General features: G+C 33.5%; 1 protein-coding gene across 1 annotated transcript in view; it reads right to left on the bottom strand.

Annotated features, from left to right (window-relative positions):
• LOC128393957 (uncharacterized) overlaps positions 1–20,340 on the bottom strand; it is a 38,125-nt gene extending 17,785 nt beyond the window's left edge. The window contains exons 1-2 of the mRNA XM_053354191.1: positions 19,591–20,340; positions 6,896–7,135 (exon numbers count right to left, since the gene is read on the bottom strand). Of these exons, the coding sequence (XP_053210166.1) occupies positions 6,896–7,135; positions 19,591–20,088 (738 nt within the window). The 5' untranslated portion in view covers positions 20,089–20,340. The remainder of the gene's footprint in view (positions 1–6,895; positions 7,136–19,590) is intronic.
• Between the last annotated feature and the right edge of the window lie 844 nt (positions 20,341–21,184).

The following is a 21,184-nucleotide window of genomic DNA, read 5'->3' as shown; positions in this document are numbered from 1 at the left end:
TGATTAAAGAATGACCTTAATTAACTTAATGAATCTGGAGTAGTAGTAGAGGGAAAAAAGTTGTTACTGTTTCATATTCAAGTGATTAACATGTATTCAGTTCATCAGGGGCAAGAAAAAAGTTCAACCGACATGAGCCAACAATGGAAACCCCATGAAGTTGAGGGTGGAAAAAAATTCAGAACATGATATTAGAGATGAAGATGATCAGAATTATAAGTTCTTATTGATATTGTCTTTTCAAAAGTAAATATTTGAAAGAGAAAGAGAGAGAGAGAGAGCCAAGAGAAAAAAATTATATCGAATTTTCTTTTGGAAGAGAAAAAACCAAATAGAACTTTTTTTTTCTCATTTGTTCTCTTTCGAACATTTTTTTATTCCATCGAGTTCTTTTCTCTTTCACTTCTACCCTTTTATTGCGTGTTCAAAGTTTATCTCTTTCAACTTCATGTGTATTATTTTTCATCTTTATCATTTGAAATTCAATATTCAATTTAGTTGCTTCATGATGATTACCATGAGGAACATAAACTCATATATTTGGAACTTTTTTTGTTCATAATAATGAAAATTACTATTAAATTATTAATCGTAACAATCTTTTCATTGTTAATAATAAGTTGAATTCAGTTTAAATTGAGATTTTATGACAATCAAATGATTCATCATGAAAAATGGATTAATGATATTCATTAACTAATATGAATAATTATCGTTGAAATTGGTCACCTTGACCTCAATCCAAGTCTAGTGGGCTCATTTTGGGAATAGCAATTAACTAATCCTAATCATTACAATTTAACAATCGGCACAAACTCTGGTTAATCAAAGTTGTTAGTCGATTAAATCGTGAAATTAATTTACTTGTTAATCACTTTGTTGATTGTTTTCTTTTGTTTACTTGATTGTTGTGTAAAAAACTTGGGATTAAATTGGTAACTATGACAATTGATGACTCTAAGGAGGAGAAATATTATTGTAACCGGAAAAAGAAGGAGAAAAAAGTGAGATGAAGGGAGAAGCTTGAAGATGATGATGATGATAATGATGAAATTATTGTTGATGATTGTAAAATACATCATGGAAGATTCATCATCCTCAGAAAAGTAGATCATCATTCGGACTTTTGTGGTTGAATGAATGAAAAGATCATTAAGGTTAACAGGATATTCAAGAGTTTTCATCTTCTCCCTCATCACCTCCCACTCTATCAACGAGGAATGATGATCATTTGATTTGGGAAGACAAAAAAAAAGAAGACCAGAGGAGAGAGTATGATGATCAAAGTGTTATCTTCATCATCAGAACCTTTGTATTATGAAAAAAACGATAGTTTTGCCACTGAAATAATGATAATGATGATAAAAAGCATGAGACAAAAAAGTCATTTAGTTGATAAAAAATAATAGGAAATCTGAATGTTTATGAATCATGATGAATATAAACAATATGTCGTAAACTGTATAATCAGCCAACCATTTAAGGACAGAGATTGTTACAATTTTCATGATGATCATCATGATGATAACACTCATGGATAGAGAGACAATATTATATGTATCATCTCATTCATCATCATAACCATCAAGGTTGAATCAATGGGAGTTTTTTTCATTCACCATGAAGTGAAAGTGTTCATGAGATGAAATGAAAATTCTGTGGAAAAATAAATTTCCAGTCTTATTTATAATCTTTGTCTGGAGTTTTTTTTTCTTGCTTTTGTACAATATACTTAAATTTCATCATGAGAGAGAGAGAGAGAGATGGTTAATGATTATCATGTTGTTAACAGTTAGTCAGGCTTGAAGCTGAAAAAAGTTCATTTGAAATCATCATCATATTCATGTGAAGGAAAAGCTCATGGAAACATAGATAATTAGACAGAATTTATGATTCGAGTGAATTAATTTCTTTTCTTTATCATTTTCTAATAATTTAAATGTGTGTTATCATTCAACATGATCCATGATAAATTCTTGAGGTGGGAGTTGATTTTAAAATTTCTCGCTTCCACTTAAAAGTAAGTGAGAGGAAAGAATCAGGAGGAAGATATTGAATGAAAATGAATTCGAAATTCATTTAACATCTCATTATCTCTCAAGATGAATCTCCAAGTTTCAGTTCATCTTTGAGTATCATGTTCATTCATGGTGAGCTTCACATTCAGTGGTTAGATATTCAATTTAGTTACCAAGTCAAGGGTAAAAAAAGACAATGGAAAAAAGTAAGAAAAGTTTCAATGGAATCAAATTGTGACTTTATCCTATCAGAATTTACCATGAAAACATCAAACTTAAATTTTCAACTGTTTCCGGTCAGAAAAGAAATTCAGAAAAAGGAAAGTTCCATACAACCTATTGTCATGTAAATACAATGATAAACATTGAAAGATTCATTATAAATTGAAATTCCTATTGGAAGGCAACAGAAAATGAACTTGTCAACATTTTCATGAGCAGAGCAAAAAATAAATAAAAAAATTCATTCCAAACTCATGGTAACTGTTCATTTCAAGTATCAATTACTGTCCAGTAAAAGTTTGACCAAAGGAATAACAAAATTATGAAAAGATAACAAAACTTTCTCAAAGTTTTCCCCTGAACATTTATCATGAACAAGAAAAACTCACTGTCTCTCTCATCTTCCCTCCCTCCACCGTAAACACAATCATCCAGTTATTATATTAATAACGGTAATAAAAATAATGATACATTATCAGAGGTATATTTTTTTACCAGTTACTGAAGATACTCAGGTAATAATAATAATAGTTGATGATACACAATAAAGAACCGTTATAATATTATCATCTTCATCATCATCATCATTGTAACCCAACACACACCGAGAGTAAATCAAATTCAATATATAAAGATTGAACTTTTTTTTCAACCAATCAACTTGGTGTTTACAAAGTATAAAAAAAATGAATGAAAAAACTGATCAGTTTGAGGAAATTGTTGATAACATTTTTCATGATGATGAAAATTCAGATTCAGCATTTAAACTTCACCATATTTTCATATGGGTATTCATGTGTTCATTGTTAATGATTATTTGACACGATATTTATCATGATAATGTGAATATGTGTTGAGTTTCAAGTTTGGTCCATATGAAATTTTCACATTTGGTTAAGGTTCATTGGGAGCTGAACAATATCATGATTATCATGATGATGATGATGATGATGATTGTTGCGGGAAATTGGAGTAAGATAAATTACAATTAGGGTTACAATTGATAATCATGATAATAGGTTGATTTATATAAATTGTTTGTAAATAATAAGGTTAATCTCCTCTGATGACTAATATACTTGATAATAATCAATGAGAATGATAATATCATCATGAGACTGGGAGGGAGACTGAGAGAGTGAGGGAAGGAGCATTTAAAGAGTTATGAGTAATATTATTACATGATGATAATTGATGAAGACTCTAAATCGATATGATATAATTTTCAGTCTAATTTGTTGATTTAATAAGTCAAGTAAATGATAGAGAATGGAAACATTGGCGGGAAAATTGATTTTCTACTATTTTTAGAAATCGAAATTGTTTTTTTCCTTTTTTATCATTATTCTAATAATAATACTAATGTTTTAACCTTTCATATTAGTCAAAGTTTTATTTGAATGAAATATAATTCATTGTATTGTTGAAGCACGAGAATTAATTGTCACCGAGTAGAAAAGTGGATTGACTGAACAACAACAACCTCTACAAATGATAAACCCTGAGGGCATGAGACGAGATGAAATATTCAATCGGATTTCCGTTCTCATATTGGTGGTTTTGAGGGTGGTAAATGCTCAGAGTTGAGAATTGAGATCAATGTCACAAATTTCGACTCGACTTGGAGTAAAATTTTCTCTGAGACATGAAACTTGCACTTGACTTACAATTCATGACAAGTCAATTCATTGTCAAAGTGATGATAAGTTCCAACTCACCTGGAGGCGAGAAAACAACAGAAAATCCACCCCACCGATCAGAGAAGTACAAGCAAATCTAAACAAGAAGATGATCAATGTCAATGAATAAGAAACAAGAAAAAAAACTATTCCATTCAATCCTTTGATTGATGATATTCATCATCATCATCATATATTCATAGAAATCACTTTTTATACTCTATCACATGTTTCATGATAAAAAGTTTCAATCATCGAGTTTGCCTGTGAAATGAATAGATTGAAATTTTCATTTTTCTTTTTTTTTGATGGATCGTCAAGAACTTTTTTCTTCCCCATTTTCTACTGAAATTTGAAACTTTTTCTCGTGAGTTTAAATGTCACATCAAAGCAACAGCAACAACTCACAGTTTCACGGATTCTCATGTGAAATATGAGTAACATAAACAAGAATATCATGCAAATCAATAATTCAATTTTCATCATGAGAAAAATTCAATTGTCATAATGAAAAGTGTTTTGTCTTTTGGGTGTAGGAAGAAAAAAATATTAACCCTTTATGCAAATTCAATTGAAAATAGTTTTTCAAGTTAATTTGCATAAAATTACAGGATGATAAGAGAGAGAGAGAAGTTATGAGATGATCACTCACTCTCTCTCTCTCTTTCTTTCTCGCTCTTCAACTGAAAAATTCATACAATTCAATTGAATGATAATCATGAAAGAGAAAATGTTTTCTACTGTAATTGTGATAGCTCATTGAATGTATGAACTCATCATTTTCATGGTTGACAATTGAATTCAATCACTTTACCATGTTGATAATTTTTCACTCTCTCAATTTTCATGCAACTGTAACTGGTTCATGTTTAAAAGTTTCATCTAATCAACTTGATTATTCCCATGGTGCTAGGGGATAAAAGTTCATGATCATAGTTATCAAATTTGCTAATTTAAAGTTCAAGTTACTCATGATAATTTATATTAGTCTATGGTGTAAGGTGAACGTTTTTTTATCCAGGGTTCATGATAAAGTTCATGAAATAATGGAAAATTTTACTGCGAAAATGAAATGCTCGAGTGTGAAAATATATAAATTTCCTTGAGCATTTCAGAACCAATGAGTTTGCTTATTTGTCTTGAGTAATTTCATGAGGTTTCAAAAGGTAAATAATATCAATATATACACAAAAGTTCTGGTTTTGTGAATAAATTTCATCTCGGTTTAAATGTGAATCAATTTTGATCCATTCAACTAAATGAACCTTGAAAACATCATGAAGATTCAAAGCGATGGTGGTAAAGATCAATAAGATCACCAAGGAAAAGGAAAAAGATTGACTGAACTTTTAAGTTGAAATTTCGATTTTTCCAATTTTCTTAAATAATAAATTATTCCACAGAGATAATAATGGTTCAGTTCTCTTTTGCATCTTCATCCTTTAGCCAATTTACTTTTAACTTTATATCAAGAGCTGAGGTGGGTTAGGTGAGTGCAGAAATTTTCAGTGAAAAGAGTCAGAGAAGCAAAAAATAAGCAAAGATCATGAACTCAGCAAAGGTAAATGAACAAAATTGTCAATAATAACCTGAAGATTATCCTGATATCTGTTTATCATCAGAAGCAAAGTTATTGGGATTTAAATAAAGGTTCAGAGCTAATTTATTATCGTATCATGAAAATGAAATGGATTTTCAAGGTTTTAGCCCAGAATAATCAGTGAACCAGAATTTTCTCTCTATCTCTCTCATATTATGTATGATCCAGAACAACAAATAACAAAATAATTTTACAGAGATGAATATGAAGATGAGGAAGATGCAAAAACAGATGAGGAAGATGAGAAAGGACCCAAAATAGCCCATAGATGTTATTATATTTTCTATGCCTTAGGAATATTTCTTCTTCCGGTAGAAATTTTCTTTCTCTCTCGCTCTATCCTTCTTATGTACTTTTGTTTATCTTCCTCTTTTGTCATCCTTCATCTTCATCATTATCCTCTCTCTTTCTCTCTCTCTCTCTCGTTTCGTTCATTCTCATCATTTGGATGATAAAGTTTTTCTTCGTCTTCTCTTCCCATTATATCATGTGTGTAATATTAGATAAGAATTTTTTTCCTACTTTTTCCATGTCTTTTTTTCACCTTGAACTTTACCCTCTGAGCTTATTTTTACTCTGAAGGTTGGGGAGGGAATAGGAAATTTTTGTCTTGTTTGCAAATTGCACTGAGGGTGAAAAAGTATATTTCTCATCTTTGGGTGATGATGATGATGGTAATAATAATAAAACTAACGGTAAATAGTAAAATGATGTTGAAAAAAGAAATAGATGAGAAAGAGTATAAGAAATGAGGAAGATGATGATGAGGATAAAGATGAATGTATAAGAGGAGAGTTGAAATTGACCGTAGGCCATGAAAATTGTTCAAATTCTTTGACGCTTTCTTAATCTTTTTTTCTTGTTCTCTTCTCATCTTTTATCATCTTCTATTTTATATCTATCACTTTATGAAAGAAAATGAAAATTGCAATTGAATATCGAATTTTTTTTCGCTCTTCTTAATATCCATCAGAACTTTTGATTAGTAAACACAGGCACACTTATCTCTCACTCTCTCATTCTCTCTCTTACCCACAAACTAGCACCCAGGGTAATATTGAGGTAGATGATGGAAAGAGAGAGAGAGAGAGAGAGAGAGAGAGAGAGAGAGAGAGAGAGAGAGAGAGGAAGAGCCTTGAAGGCAAAGAATGATGAGGAAGATGATAAATTTCGAGTGAGGAAAAAAATTGGAATTTTTTTATTCTCAAATATCTTATAACCAAATAGTCAATCAATTGGTAATTTTTTTCTTACTTTCCCCGCATTTAACTTAATTGTTACAGTTGATTAGTGTCAACAAATTTTGTATAGTTTTTGTTTGTCGACAATGATAAAGGTAAAAAGACATAAGAAAATAAGACTGAAATTAAACTTACATATTCCTCAAGGTCAAATGCTGCAAAGATAACGGTACTTTTAAGGTGACATTGATTGGTTGTCAATAGTCTTGCCACTTCAAGAAGTGCACTCACACCGGAACCATTATCATTAACACCCGGTGAGAGTAAAACTGTATCATAATGAGCACCAATTAGTATTAATGATTCCTGGTCAGTTCCTCGAGATGACCCTGGTAGAATAGCGATTATATTCATTCCTTCAATGACCGGAAGATTCTAAGGGAATCAATTTGGACAAAAACAAATTCTATCAATTGGACAATCAACTGAACACCAGCATAGACTTTTCCATATAATAAAACCTTCAATCCTAGAGGTCAACCACTTCACAGAAATAAATTGCAATCAATTGATTTAGTTTTAATTGTGAATCAGCAGATGATCAACTCAACACACAATGTAAACATAATTAGAATCAAATTGTAATTGATTAACTTTTTTTTTACTATTCGACAAATTTATCAGTAAAATAAATTTCCAAGGGTCATGTGGGGGAAATTCTGAGATGAGGAGGTTAGATGATCAATTTGAGATCGATGGATGTGATTGAGATAAAACTCGGAAAAGTCTGTAGGCTTGAAGACAAGAGTTCAGAAGATTTTCGGTCCCACAAAATACCGAATACACGATTCTTTTAGGATCACTGAGTTTCTCTATTGTACTTACGCTTGTGTTTTCACTTTCACTGATAATTCTAAAGAATTCAGATTTGGACAATTAAACATAAATTGTCTAATTAAAGAAGGTTGAATTTTAGGAACTTGAGAGATGGATGGATTGTAACACTTAGAAGTGCAGAATCACCTTAATTAAGAATTGAGAGATTAAAGATGAGCAAGTTAACTATTTTAATGTTAAACATTGACTGACTATTATAGAGAAAATTATTCTTTTAGAATAAAAGAAAAGGGGTGACAATTTAGGATATCAATTAATGATGATAAGGGTTACAATTAATAAGGGAAAACAAATTAATCAAATTAACCAAGTTAATCATATTAGTGATGAGGTGAAACTATTGTTACAAAGTAACTCTTTAGTCTCTATGTCTCGACATTATGAACAATATGGTTAACATGTTGAAAAGATAAAAGATAAAATTAACCAAGATAAGTCTTTAGACTTAAACAATGGTAAAAGCTAAAAATAAAAGAAAGAAAAAGAAAGAGGAGAGAAAGAAAATTCGGGTCTCTTACTTTTGTTACTAATTTTGGTCAACTTAAAAGTTGAAGAGATTTAGATAGAAACAATTAAGAAAATTAGTTAATTGAAATTAACTGAATCATCTTTAACTATATCTTTAGGTATAGAATTGAATTTAGATCAATTTCCATTGGTTAATTAGTTGAGAATATTGTAAATTCTTAATCAACTCAATCAGTTAATCAGGATACTAATTAATTAGATTGGTTAAGAGTAATTAAGAAATTTACAACTATAGTTGTGGGAGTGGGAAAACTAATGTTAACAATGGGAAATTAAGAAACAAAATTTAAATTGTTGAATTTATAAAAATGAAAATAAAAAGAAAAGCACAACAATTAACTAATTGTTGAGATGAAGAAAAAGGAAATTAGAAAATTTAAATTGATTCCAAATCATGATAGTGATGGAAAAGGAAGCCTGAGGATTTCAAGATTTTCTACCCTTCAGTCCCCAGCACTTTGATGAAGATACTTCTTCAGGGTTTCCTTTGGAATCCTATTGTGATTTGGTGGTGATGGAGATGAAGATGATGATTGAACTTCGGGAGGAGATGGAGTGTTCGGCCTAACATGGTGTGGATGGAGCGGGTTTTTCCTTGGATCTTGAGAACCAAATGATAAGGGAGGGTCTGAGAGATTATCCAATATGTATTTTACTGAAGAATCCAGGGCTTGATTAGGTAAGGTAGACGATGAGGAAGATCCTGAGGGAACATTTTCAAAAAGCTTTTTCATTTCCGCTTGAGAGACTAATGGATGAACAGTTTCATCGAGTCCAAGCTGATAAGCAACGGGGTTATTGTTTTTTCTTTGGGATGAGTTCGGAGGGTGAACGATATTGAATAGGGTAAATGGTGAAGGTTTTTCATATGATGATGATGTTGGAGGTCTCACAATTCTTGTTGAAACCATTGGTGGAGGTGATGAGGATGATGATGATGATGGAATTGGTGATAGTGCGGGGGAAACGCATTGGAATGATGAGTATTCCGGGTTCTCGGTGATGTTGATGGTATGACCAGTCGAGTGGCCACTTTGCTTTTTTCGAATCTATCAATTCAGTGAGTTTCTTGTGTAAATACGAAACTTTTTCATTTCGCACGTAGAATTGAATAGATTGATTGTGAATTCCACGACCAGTGGACTTGACTTTTTCCTCGATATCTTGCCAAAATGCCATATACATCCTCATAGCGGTAAGAGCTTCGACGGCGGGTGAGTGGGGTCTGTCTCTAATTGTGTATCCACTGAAGATGATGAAAGCAAGGAGAGATAATGAGGCGGGTGTAGTCCGATAGGGAGAGAAATAAACAGTGACATCTCGCATCTTAGGTCGAAGAATGTCGATCTCATCAGGGGAAAGTTGTAGACATCTTAGTAGAGATACAAGTCCAGCACCAACAATTTGTTTAGCACAGGCCAAAAAGCAAAGAACTTGATCTCTAACTGAAGCGAGGTGTTTGGCGAATTTTAAATCGTCTTTTGTTAACCCATGAAAGTGGGTATCCATGAAGTGAATGTCCTTATAGTGGACTAGGGTCTCGTACACGACATCACAGTTACCGTCAATGATAACAATCCAAACGGGATGATGTACGATTTTCCGAACTCCTTCGGCGTTGAAACGAACTATTCGAACATACGAAGCGTTGATCGAATAAACATTGGAAGGATCAGGATGTTCACTGATTTGTTCGGCCAGAAATTCTTTTTGATTTGAAGAAAGATCTTCGACTTGTTGATCCACCAGCGCATTGAAAATAGCAGCGGCTTTATTTTTTCGGTTGACTCGATATTCAAGTCGTAGCGGGTTAGAGGTGGCGGAAGATTTTGTCAGGGTTACCAATTCTCTTAGGGATGGAAACCATTCGGAAATTTTATTTTTAACAACATTTTGCTCTTCCAGGGTCAATCTAGAAAGAGGGTTAATGGCAGTGTAGGGGGTATTTGGTTGACCAGCATCAGGGGATAACCTGAGAGGTGAGCAAGGAAGATCATGTTTGGGTCTTCCCTCGCTGAACTTTAACCATTCTTCCGAATCTTTTAGAAGATAATGGGGAACGGGATTTGACTTGGTTGACCAAGTAGTTCGAGGTCGAGAGGGAGCGGGAGCGTAAGAAACTACGGGAGGAAAGCCTATTGTTCGGACAAATTCTTCATTTTCGGATAGGGGAAGAGTGGGGTCTTTTCTTTTATTGAAAGATTCCCAAAAACCTAATCTAAGATTCGCATGAGAACGAATGCTAGTGTCCGATAGGAGAGGGTCAGTTGGATTTTCTTCTTTGTTAACCAAAAGACAGGCATATAATTCAAATTTTTGTTCGAAATTGAACTCGTGGGTTGAGTAGGAAATTTGCGGAGTGGGTGCAAGTTTGATGTGAGGAGGGATGAAGCTAACTAAACGCTTTGGATTGATGGAGGAAAGTTCCTTTACAGAGGAGCCTTGACGAAAGATTGGAATTGATTCGAGATCCACTTCTTCCCTAAACAATCCTAATCGACATTTTGATTCGTGAGCCGAAAGTAAATTAGGACTTAATTGTTTAGCGCAGAGAGTGTACCTACAATTAAATTTACAGTTTCGATAGTTAACGTAAGTTGATGAATAAGTAATCGAGCTGTAAGTGGGGTAGTCATCGATGGAGGAAAAGTTTCTTAAACATGATGGAAAGAGGCAAATGAATTTATTGGGTTTCGACGGTGGGGTTAATTTCAAAATTGCGATCAAATTTTGCACGAAGATAACGCAATTGGTACAATACCAATGCTTACAAAAGTCGCATTCGATGGGGATAAGAGAGATTTGCTCACAGAAGAAGCAACGAATTTCATTAATAAATGAATCTAACTTTTCATGGGTGACTGAAGATTTTGAGATACCTTTAGGTATTTTCGGAAGAGGAACTGAATAGATAATTTCATCATGATAAAGGTTTAGAAAAAGTTTTTCTCTAATCATCTTTTCGAATTTCTGTCTGATATTTTTGAAATTCTCATTTTTCATTAAGACTAATTGTCTAACTTGCTTGTATTTATCGATCGAAACATGATCGGGAAGTTCAGTCGGAAGAGGAGCAGGGATTTCATTTGGGAAGAATTTAGGAAATTCACCGGGCTTTGGGTATTTATTCGTTTCGGAAGAAGTTGATGGTAAAAAGTTAGAGAGGTTCGACTTAACAATGATCTTACCTTGAGTTTCTTCTTCCATTTGATTCCGGAGAGAAATTTTCCTTAATTGGTTTGGATGAGAGGAAGCGATTGAATCTAAAGATTCAATTGAAACTGAACGTTTAAGAGTTTGTTGGGTAACCAGAGGAGATTGAAATTTAACAGTTTTTAATTCAACAGTTTTTCTTGGTGGTGAGTTGAGGTCGATGAGGGGATGATCGGGTTCGGTTGAAGAGGCAATTGGTCCAGGGATGTACCAGCAATCAGGGTCACTTTCATAACCACAGTTTGGAATAACAGATTTCAAGAGATGAGAATTAGCACGTTTGTTGGAGAAAGAAACAGGAACACTAGAAGGTGTGGGTGGTGAGTTCGGGTTTTGTCCATTTTCACTTTTGGTTAATTAGCTTTTTGACGCTAAATTGTTGATAATGGCGATGAGAGGGATGATTAATCTTGAGATGATTAATTTGATGAAGGCACTTAAAGGCACTTTGAGTCAACAGTTCGGAAGCACTTTTCACTTCACTGAAGATGGCGGAGGAAATTTTAACACTGAAGTGTTGGGGTGATGAAGGTGGAGAACAATTTAGTTGAACTTTATAATTTTCACAATTCTCAGAATTCTGGTGAATTACTAATAATTGAAACAAAATTAAATCTAAAGATTTTACTAAATTGAACAAAGAAAAATTTTCAAGGTGGAGATGAGAAATTAGGTTAATAAAAATCAACTTGACTCTAAATGACCAAAGAGTTAAATGAAGAGGAAACAAAGACAAAGGCGGGTAAAGGTAATTAGCGAAACTAACGCCTTCAACAGAGGAAAGGGGAAACTTAAAAAGAATAGAATTTTTCTTTTCAACAGATGTTAATCTAATTTCGAATTTAGAACAATCTAAATCACTAGAATGATCGAAATTAATTTTTCTGGAAAATTTTAAATTCTTATCACTGTAGTGATCAACTTGAGAACAACAATTAAAGTTAATTAGAAAAATATTCTCATTATCATTTTCTAATAATAAAAATTAAACAATACAAAAACTTTTTGGTTTCTTAATTGTTGTCTGGTTAACATTTTTTCTTGATTGTTAACAATTAACTTTGGCTGTTCGATTATCTGTTGATCAGATGTTCGATATTTTCTTTTGTTTTGAGGAATATTGTTAATTAATTCATCACTGTAGTGATCAGTAATTAACTGATTGTTACAATTAGAATTTTTAATTGGAGAGGAAGGAAGATTTGACTGAGGAAGATTATGAATAAAATCATTTAGATTTTCATCATTATTTGGGTTAATTGGGTCATTTGAATTTTCATTAGGAATTGAATCGGAATTAAGATCTTCATTTTCAACATAATCATTATCACTGAGTGATTGAAATTGGTTGTCAGTAATTAACTCAATTTCGGGGAATTGAAGTCTTCATTTTCTAAGTAAGAATCGGGGTTGAAAAATTTTCTCTGAGGTTTAACATCTTTGTGGTTAACTTTCCTGTATATTTCTTTGTATTAGAAACATTGTAGATGAAGAGATTAAAGCTTAGAGTGTCTAATAACATAAGTGCACCTTTCTTAAGACCACAAACTAAATAAGGGCCATGATAGCGATTTCGAAGTTTTTTAGAAATTGTTGAATCTGGAGATTCATTTTTAACTAGAAGATAATCTCCAATATCGTAGGGAGATTGAGGATGAAGGGATTTGGTTCTGTTAATCTGGTAAAGTTGTTGGGAATTAAGTCGCGCGTAAGCAATTTTACGGGCTTCGGTTACGGTCACAGGGGAATTGTGGTTAATGGACAAGTAATTGTCAAGGGGTTTATTAGGCTCGCGACCAAAAACAAGGAAGTAAGGACTGAAGCGAGTAATCTTGTGGACGGATGAGTTGATTGCATACAGAGATGCTTGGAGAGCGGAGACCAAATTTTTTGTACCTTTGGCACAAACATAAGCACGAAGTCTTTCTGCAATTGTGCGATTGCATCTTTCGACAATGCCTTGGGATTGAGGGTGGTAAGGGGTACTGGTGTCATGAACAATACCATGTTTTTCTATGAACTTTTTAAATTCATCCGAAGTGAAATTTGTTCCTAAGTCGGTTTGGATGTGGGTTGGGAAACCGAAGAGATGAAAGAAATTGGAGAGAAAGTTGATTACAGTTGTAGCTGTTTGGTTGAGGGTCATTTTCGCGTACACAAATCGCGATAAAACATCGACGATGACGAGGATGTATTTTTTAGAATTTCCAATTGTTATCGGGCCTTGAACGTCAAGTTCAAATCGGGTTAGAATTTCTTGAGGAATGGGTTTGATGGAGGATCAACATAAATGATGTTGGAAGGTTTTGCTAAGTTGCAAACTAAACAGTTTTCACACAACTTTTCACTTCATCGTAGAGGAATTTGCACCAAAATCGTCGAGCGATATTTAAGTAGGTTTTTCTGTGGCGAAATGTCCACCGAGGGTTGATTCATGCTCAAGTTGGAATATCTCTTTTAAGATTTCAGGATCAATCACGAGTCGAGTTCCAAAGGGGGTTCGTGAGTCCTTTCGGTAGAGAAGATTGTCTTTTAAAACATATCGTTTAGCAGCAATCGAATTTGAATTGGAAAGTTGAGAGATGAGGGACTGAACATCAGGGTTGTTTTTCTGAGCGGTTCTTACTTTTTCCTTCCATAAGGAAAATTCTTGAGGAGATGATTTGGAATGAGGTTGAAGATGTGCTATTTCTGAGGTGACTGAATATAAAAGTAGAGGAGGATCTTTGATTTGCTCGTAATCGAGAATAGGAGCTTCAAAGGAGAGGTTAATCAAATTCATTCCAATATCATAGTAGTGATGGAATGATGGGTCTTCAACATATTCGTTAAGAAAAATTTTGTCTAAAAACTCTTCTTCGGGATCGATAGTTTTTCTATGGTCCCATTCGGACTGATAACGGGAGAAACAGTCGGGAGGATGAGTTAATCCTTTTTTATAAATGACTTTAAAATTATAAGATGAGAGCATAATTGACCATCTTTGGAGTCTAGAATTTTTAAAATTAATTTTTGGGAGCTGACACAGGGTATGGTGGTCAGTCTCGATTAGGAAATTTTCACCATCGAGATAGTGAGTACTTGTACACACCGACAAGAATTGCTAGAAGTTCTTTTTCTGAAACACTGTAATGAAGTTGATGCTTCAGTAATTTTTGGGAGAAAAAGGAAATTGGGAGCCAATGGCTTACGGTTTCAATTGGGTTTTCAGTTGAAATCTTCAGATTTGTCGTCTTCCTGTAATAGGATTCCACCAACAGCAACATCAGATGCATCGACGGAGATTTTACGACGAAGTTTAGGTTGAAATGTACCAAGAGCGTGGTATTGATGAGAGATGATTTGAGAGAATCGAGGGCTTGTTTGTCAGCGGGGAGAATTTTGAATTTTCGTTCTTTTGAAATTAAACGATAAAGTGGAGCGGCGATGGAGGAATAGTTTTTTATGTACCTGGAGAAATAATTATAACATCCTAGGAGGGATTGAAGTTCACGGACAGTTTTAGGGTATCGGAGGTTAACTAGGGCTTGAACCTTTTTAGGGTCGGGACGGATTCCTTCACCTGAGACTAAATGTCCTAACAATAAGATTTCGGTTTCACCGAAGTGACACTTTTCTGGCTTAACTTTTAGATTGTATTTTCTCAATCTTTCTAACACCAATATCGTATTAGCGATGAGATCGGAAAAAGTTACACCAACAACAGGGATATCGTCAAAGTATCCAATACAATTGACATATTGTAACCCTTCAAGAACTTTGTTCATGAATCGCTGGAATATGAATGGAGCACCGGCGAGTCCCATGGGGAGTCGTTTGTACTGGTACTTACCATCCGGGGTTACAAACGCTGTTTTCTCTCTTTCGGAAGGAGGAAGTTCTATTTGGTGGTAACCTTGTGCCAGGTCGAAAAGGTTGAAGAATTGTCCACCTCGAACGACTTCGAGACAGTCGTCGATTCTGGGCATGGGATGTCTCGGAATTTTAGTGAGACGATTCAAGAGACGATAATCAGTTACCATCCTATGAGAGCCATCTGATCGAGGAACCAATAATGATGGTGCACCTCCAAGCGCATCCGAGGGTTCGATCAGGTCATGTTGGATCATGTCATTAATGATCTCACGAAAAACTCCACGGCGATGAATGTTACAGTTGTAGGGTTTTTGGTACGGGATAATTTGATTTTCTAAATCAATTTTCACTGGACAAACAGATGATGAGACAAATCCAAGATCGTTTTTGTGTTTGGAAAAAACATCTTGATAGTTTTCGAAAAGTTCGAGAAGTTCATTTTGTTGAGATGAACTTAAATTTGGGTTGATTCTTGACTTAATCTTGTCAAGAAAGGATTGAGTTTTTGATTCGGTAATTTCGTTTTCACTAACGAGCATACACCGAGCGATTATTGATTGTTGAGGAAAATTTTTGAATTTGTTTTCTTCAGATGGGAGTTGAATTGTTGTTAGATTTGGATGATGAGTGGATGGAGTTGAGGAATTGTTAATTGTTTGAGTTGAATGAGTTGAATGAGTTGAGGGAGAGTCCAAGATATAATCGGAAGCAGCATTACCAGTAACTTTAATAGAAGTTTCAATGATGAAATCAGTTTCATCGGGAGTACAGAATCGGAAATAAAAGTCAGGGTTATTTAATTCGGGAGAATTGGGGGTTTCTTTGACAGAGATATCATACTCATTTCCGTCAGAAAGAATTTTCATGTAAAAAACATGAAGGAAGGCATTCCCTAACAAAAATACGGGTTCAAATTTTTCACAAATTTGGAATTTGATGATGCGGGATTCGTCCATACCATTATGCTTAAATATTGCATACGAAAAACCAAAAGAATCTACATAGACTCCTGATGCAATACCTTTTAGGGTTCTGTTCACCTTTATAACGTGAGCTTGAAGGAGGGAAGCTAGACCGGCATCGATAACACAAGCTGACGCTCCGGTGTCTATCAACACTTTACCTTCTTGAACACGAGTTTTATCGGGCAAGCAGAGGGTTAAGTTGACTTGAGGCATATGAGAAATTGCAGTGTTTCCAATTTGGGAAATTTGCTTAATATCTTTAGATATTGCAAATCCTACATTTCCTCTGAGTCCGCTTTGCATAGGTTCGAGGAGAGGTGGTCGGTTATCTAACTGTATTGGATTAGTGAACATTTGGGAACTGAGACAATAGCATTAACTGGTTGCGGAGGAATTGAATTTGAGGAACTGGCTGATCTTGATTAACCAAAGTGGTTAAGTTAGTTGGGGCTGCTGTTGAGTTGAATGGTTGTCGAACGTAATTTTGATTTTTCCTGATAAGGAGGTTTAATTCCTGCAGCTTCTTGAGCTTTTCGATAAGCTAACTTAGAACAAACATCAATTGTATGATCATCACCTTTGCAATAATTGCAAAATTTAGCATCTTTAGATGCGGATGAAGATGCATTGGGTTTCTCTTATAGTTAGAGTTAGATTGGGAATAATTAGGATTATTAGTTTTAAGCATTCGAGCAACTGAAGATTTATCATTGGAATGATTTGGGTTAGGGTTTTTCGAGGGAACCGTTTTTTGGACCTTTTGTCTATTTTGATTATTTTTATAATCAAAATGAATTCTAGTAAGATGATTGTAAATTCTCGTACGATCATCATTAATACCAAGGGTATAAATATCATCTCGGATATTTCGAGGGATATGTTGGAGAACAAGATTGAGAAAGAGGGAATCGTTGGTTGGACCAAACGCTTTGGTGACCAATCTTCTCATATCGGAGAAGAATTTTTCCGGGTGGAATTCCGGGTTGTAACGGCAGTTTCGGAGCTCAAAATCTGCACTATATTGACTTTCGGGAGTCTTCAATTTTTCAAAAAGGGCATCGACGTATTCCTGGTAATCGGTAATATCATCTAAACCAACGGCACTTGTTTTTATTTCGTGGGCCATAGACTTTTGGAGAAGTCTGAGTCTTGTTTCGTCATCCACATTCTCTTTGGATAAACGATCCTTGGTCTTTACCAGCCAAGAATATTGGTCCTCACCAGAGCGGAATTCTGGTACATGAGGGTCAGTCTTCAATTGTTTCATCAATTCGAAGAAAGTTGATGGAGTAAGATTGTCATTGGAATTGACAGAGGGAGTGATAGATGAAGGTAATTGCTCACTAATATGAGCACCAAAAGAATTTAAAATGTTCTTTATTTTGTTGAGAACACCAAGAGGAAGAGGAAGAGCATAAAGCTCAGAGTGGGTTAGATTAAAGATGGTCTCTTCATCACGACCGATATTCTTTAAGAATATTTGTATTTCCGCTTCGGAAATATTTTGGGTTCGAAATTCCAAAATCCAATTTGGAATGGGTTGGTTTTTGATCTCGTTAAGATCGAGGTTTTGAATATCTTCAATGGTTACATTTTCACCAATAAGAAGAAGATGAGTTGAGATAACATCATTAAGCTTTTTCGTAGCCAATGATCTGATTGGAATTGGAACATTCCACTTATTAAAGAGTTCGAGAATCTCATGGTAAGAGAGATCTCTGAGAGATTTGGATTTTTGAATGACTGTAGAAACACGAGTCGGGGGTCTAGGGTTAACTGGGGTAAAAGTATCTTGAGGTGATGGAGGTGGAGGAATGATTGTATCATCCTCGGAGAGTCCTGATTCAGCATCAGTTAGATTGAGGATCGGCGGTAGCCTTTGCAGCCATGGCGCGAGCAGCAGCAATACGAGTAATCGCAGCAACACGAGAACGTTTAGGTGGCATATTGATGGAAAGGGAAAAGATAATTCAATAGAATTGGAGACGGAAATAAAGAAAACACAAAACACAAACACGGGGAAAAACACAATGATCCTGCCTGGGTCGCCAATTTGTGGGGGAAAATTTGAGATGAGGAGGTTAGATGATCAATTTGAGATCGATGGATGTGATTGAGATAAAACTCGGAAAAGTCTGTAGGCTTGAAGACAAGAGTTCAGAAGATTTTCGGTCCCACAAAATACCGAATACACGATTCTTTTAGGATCACTGAGTTTCTCTATTGTACTTACGCTTGTGTTTTCACTTTCACTGATAATTCTAAAGAATTCAGATTTGGACAATTAAACATAAATTGTCTAATTAAAGAAGGTTGAATTTTAGGAACTTGAGAGATGGATGGATTGTAACACTTAGAAGTGCAGAATCACCTTAATTAAGAATTGAGAGATTAAAGATGAGCAAGTTAACTATTTTAATGTTAAACATTGACTGACTATTATAGAGGGAAAATTATTCTTTTTAGAATAAAAGCAAAGGGGGTGACAATTTAGGGATATCAATTAATGATGATAAGGGGTTACAATTAATAAGGGGAAAACAAATTAATCAAATTAACCAAGTTAATCATATTAGTGATGAGGTGAAACTATTGTTACAAAGTAACTCTTTTAGTCTCTATGTCTCGACATTATGAACAATATGGTTAACATGTTGAAAAAGATAAAAAGATAAAAATTAACCAAGATAAGTCTTTAGACTTAAACAATGGTAAAAGCTAAAAAATAAAAGAAAGAAAAAAAGAAAGAGGGAGAGAAAGAAAAATTCGGGTCTCTTACTTTTGTTACCAATTTTTGGTCAACTTAAAAGTTGAAGAGATTTGGATAGAAACAATTAAGAAAATTAGTTAATTGAAATTAACTGAATCATCTTTAACTATATCTTTAGGTATAGAATTGAATTTAGATCAATTTCCATTGGTTAATTAGTTGAGAATATTGTAAATTCTTAATCAACTCAATCAGTTAATCAGGATACTAATTAATTAGATTGGTTAAGAGTAATAATTAAGAAATTTACAACTATAGTTGTGGGAGTGGGAAAACTAATGTTAACAATGGGAAATTAAGAAACAAAATTTAAATTGTTGAATTTATAAAAATGAAAATAAAAAGAAAAGCACAACAATTAACTAATTGTTGAGATGAAGAAAAAGGAAATTAGAAAATTTAAATTGATTCCAAATCATGATAGTGATGGAAAAGGAAGCCTGAGGATTTCAAGATTTTCTACCCTTCAGTCAGTATCAAACAAATGACCTTAATCTTGACCTAATCTTGTTTGTCATGTCAACTTTTCATGAAATGTTTCAGTTAATTTCTTGGCATTTAGATTCTCAATATCTAGAATTAGTTATATTGATGGAGAGATGAACATTGATTTGATTGCAAATTGACTAATCAAATTTAATTTGATTGTATAAATGACTTACCAGGAATCTCATCTCGGTTGCATTAAATTTGTGGGTCCAAGTTTCAAGTCTAAGTTTGACAAATTTATCAATAATTACCCGGCGGGCATTTTGTTTGAGTGTATCATTGGCAAATGAATTACGTGGTGAGGAAAAGTGATTAACTAAATTGTATCGTAGTGATTTAATATCCGCTTCAATTAGCTGTTCACTGTTAACTAAATTAGAGTTGACACTTTCATTGTGATGATTTTCATTTGAATCGTTAATTGTTAATGGTGGTAATTGAGTTGTTGATGAATTCAATTGACGTTTAACTCGGGTAACTTTGTAATTTAATTTGTTTACCAATGGTGATAATTTATCGTGATTAAAATTTTCATAATTTGCTGATTTTATTAATGTATTTAGATGGTAACAATTAGTATTATCCTCACAATTAATGTACACAATTAAGGATACTAATAAGTAATATTGAAAGATGATTAAAATCAATCCTGGAAGTTTAATCATTTTCATCACAACATAAACACAATGTAAATGTAAACAATTAACTAATTATTTGGACTTACTTATAGCTGTAACACTAAATTAAATGTTTAAAATTAAATTAACATGTTGTTCATCAATTGATTGTTACAATTAAGATGGAGAGGACAAAATGAATATGAAATTAGTTGAGAGAAAACAGGAAAAGGAAAAGCTTTTGATTAATATGATCAACAATCAATTGATTGTCGGCAATCAGATTGCTATATGATGACGATATGATGATCAAGGTGATTAAGATGAGAGGGAGAGAGAGAGGTGAAGATGATAACGATGATGATAATGATGATAATCAAAAAAAAAGAGGTTGCAAATACATTAACTAAATCAAATTGTCGATATTGTTTAAAATTAAATCAACCTAATCGTCTCGGTACATTGACTGTTAAGCTTTTTTTTTCAATTACAATCAGTTGATTGCTGTTATAATCATCATCTTAATCATGATCATCATGATCATCAATGTAAGAGAAATGATATTAATCGGAAAGTCAGAAAAAAGAAAAAAAAAGTTTTTTTCTCTTCGTCTTTGATTTGGTTCTAGTTCTGAGTTCGAGTGTACATAAAGTTGCACTTTCGGCTAAACAGTTCGAGAAAATTTTCCCTAACCTAATAATTATGGTTAATTATTATTTAGTTAATTGTTGACAATCAATTCTTGTTAGTTAATCTATTATTAGATTACTGGTGAACCAGAATTTTTCCCAACCAATGTTTCTCGTGATTCTCATAACCATTTATTAATTGTTACCATTGATTGTTGTCTGATTATTTGACTCGATAATTGGCTGATTACTGGCGGGAATTATTTCGCTTAACAATTAACCTGAAAAACTTTTGCACAATTTGATGAGTATTTCTGATAATTAACTGGTTACAGTTTTACAATTTGATTGTTAAAAGTTGATTACTTTCAATGGTTGATCATTTTTTACTGATGTTGTTGTTATTTCATATTATATATGCTTGGTTAATTGTTAATTGATATTGATGATAACTTTTAATTGTTAATTAAACCGTTAATCTTGTTATTGACATTGTTTGTATTGTAATGGTAATTTTTTTT

The sequence above is a fragment of the Panonychus citri genome, unplaced genomic scaffold (assembly GCF_014898815.1).
Source record: "Panonychus citri isolate SS breed McGregor unplaced genomic scaffold, ASM1489881v1 Contig00139, whole genome shotgun sequence".
Classification (NCBI taxonomy): domain Eukaryota; kingdom Metazoa; phylum Arthropoda; class Arachnida; order Trombidiformes; family Tetranychidae; genus Panonychus; species Panonychus citri.
The sequence above is the reverse complement of the archived record's forward strand: the minus strand, read 5'-3'. Positions and strand labels throughout refer to the sequence as shown.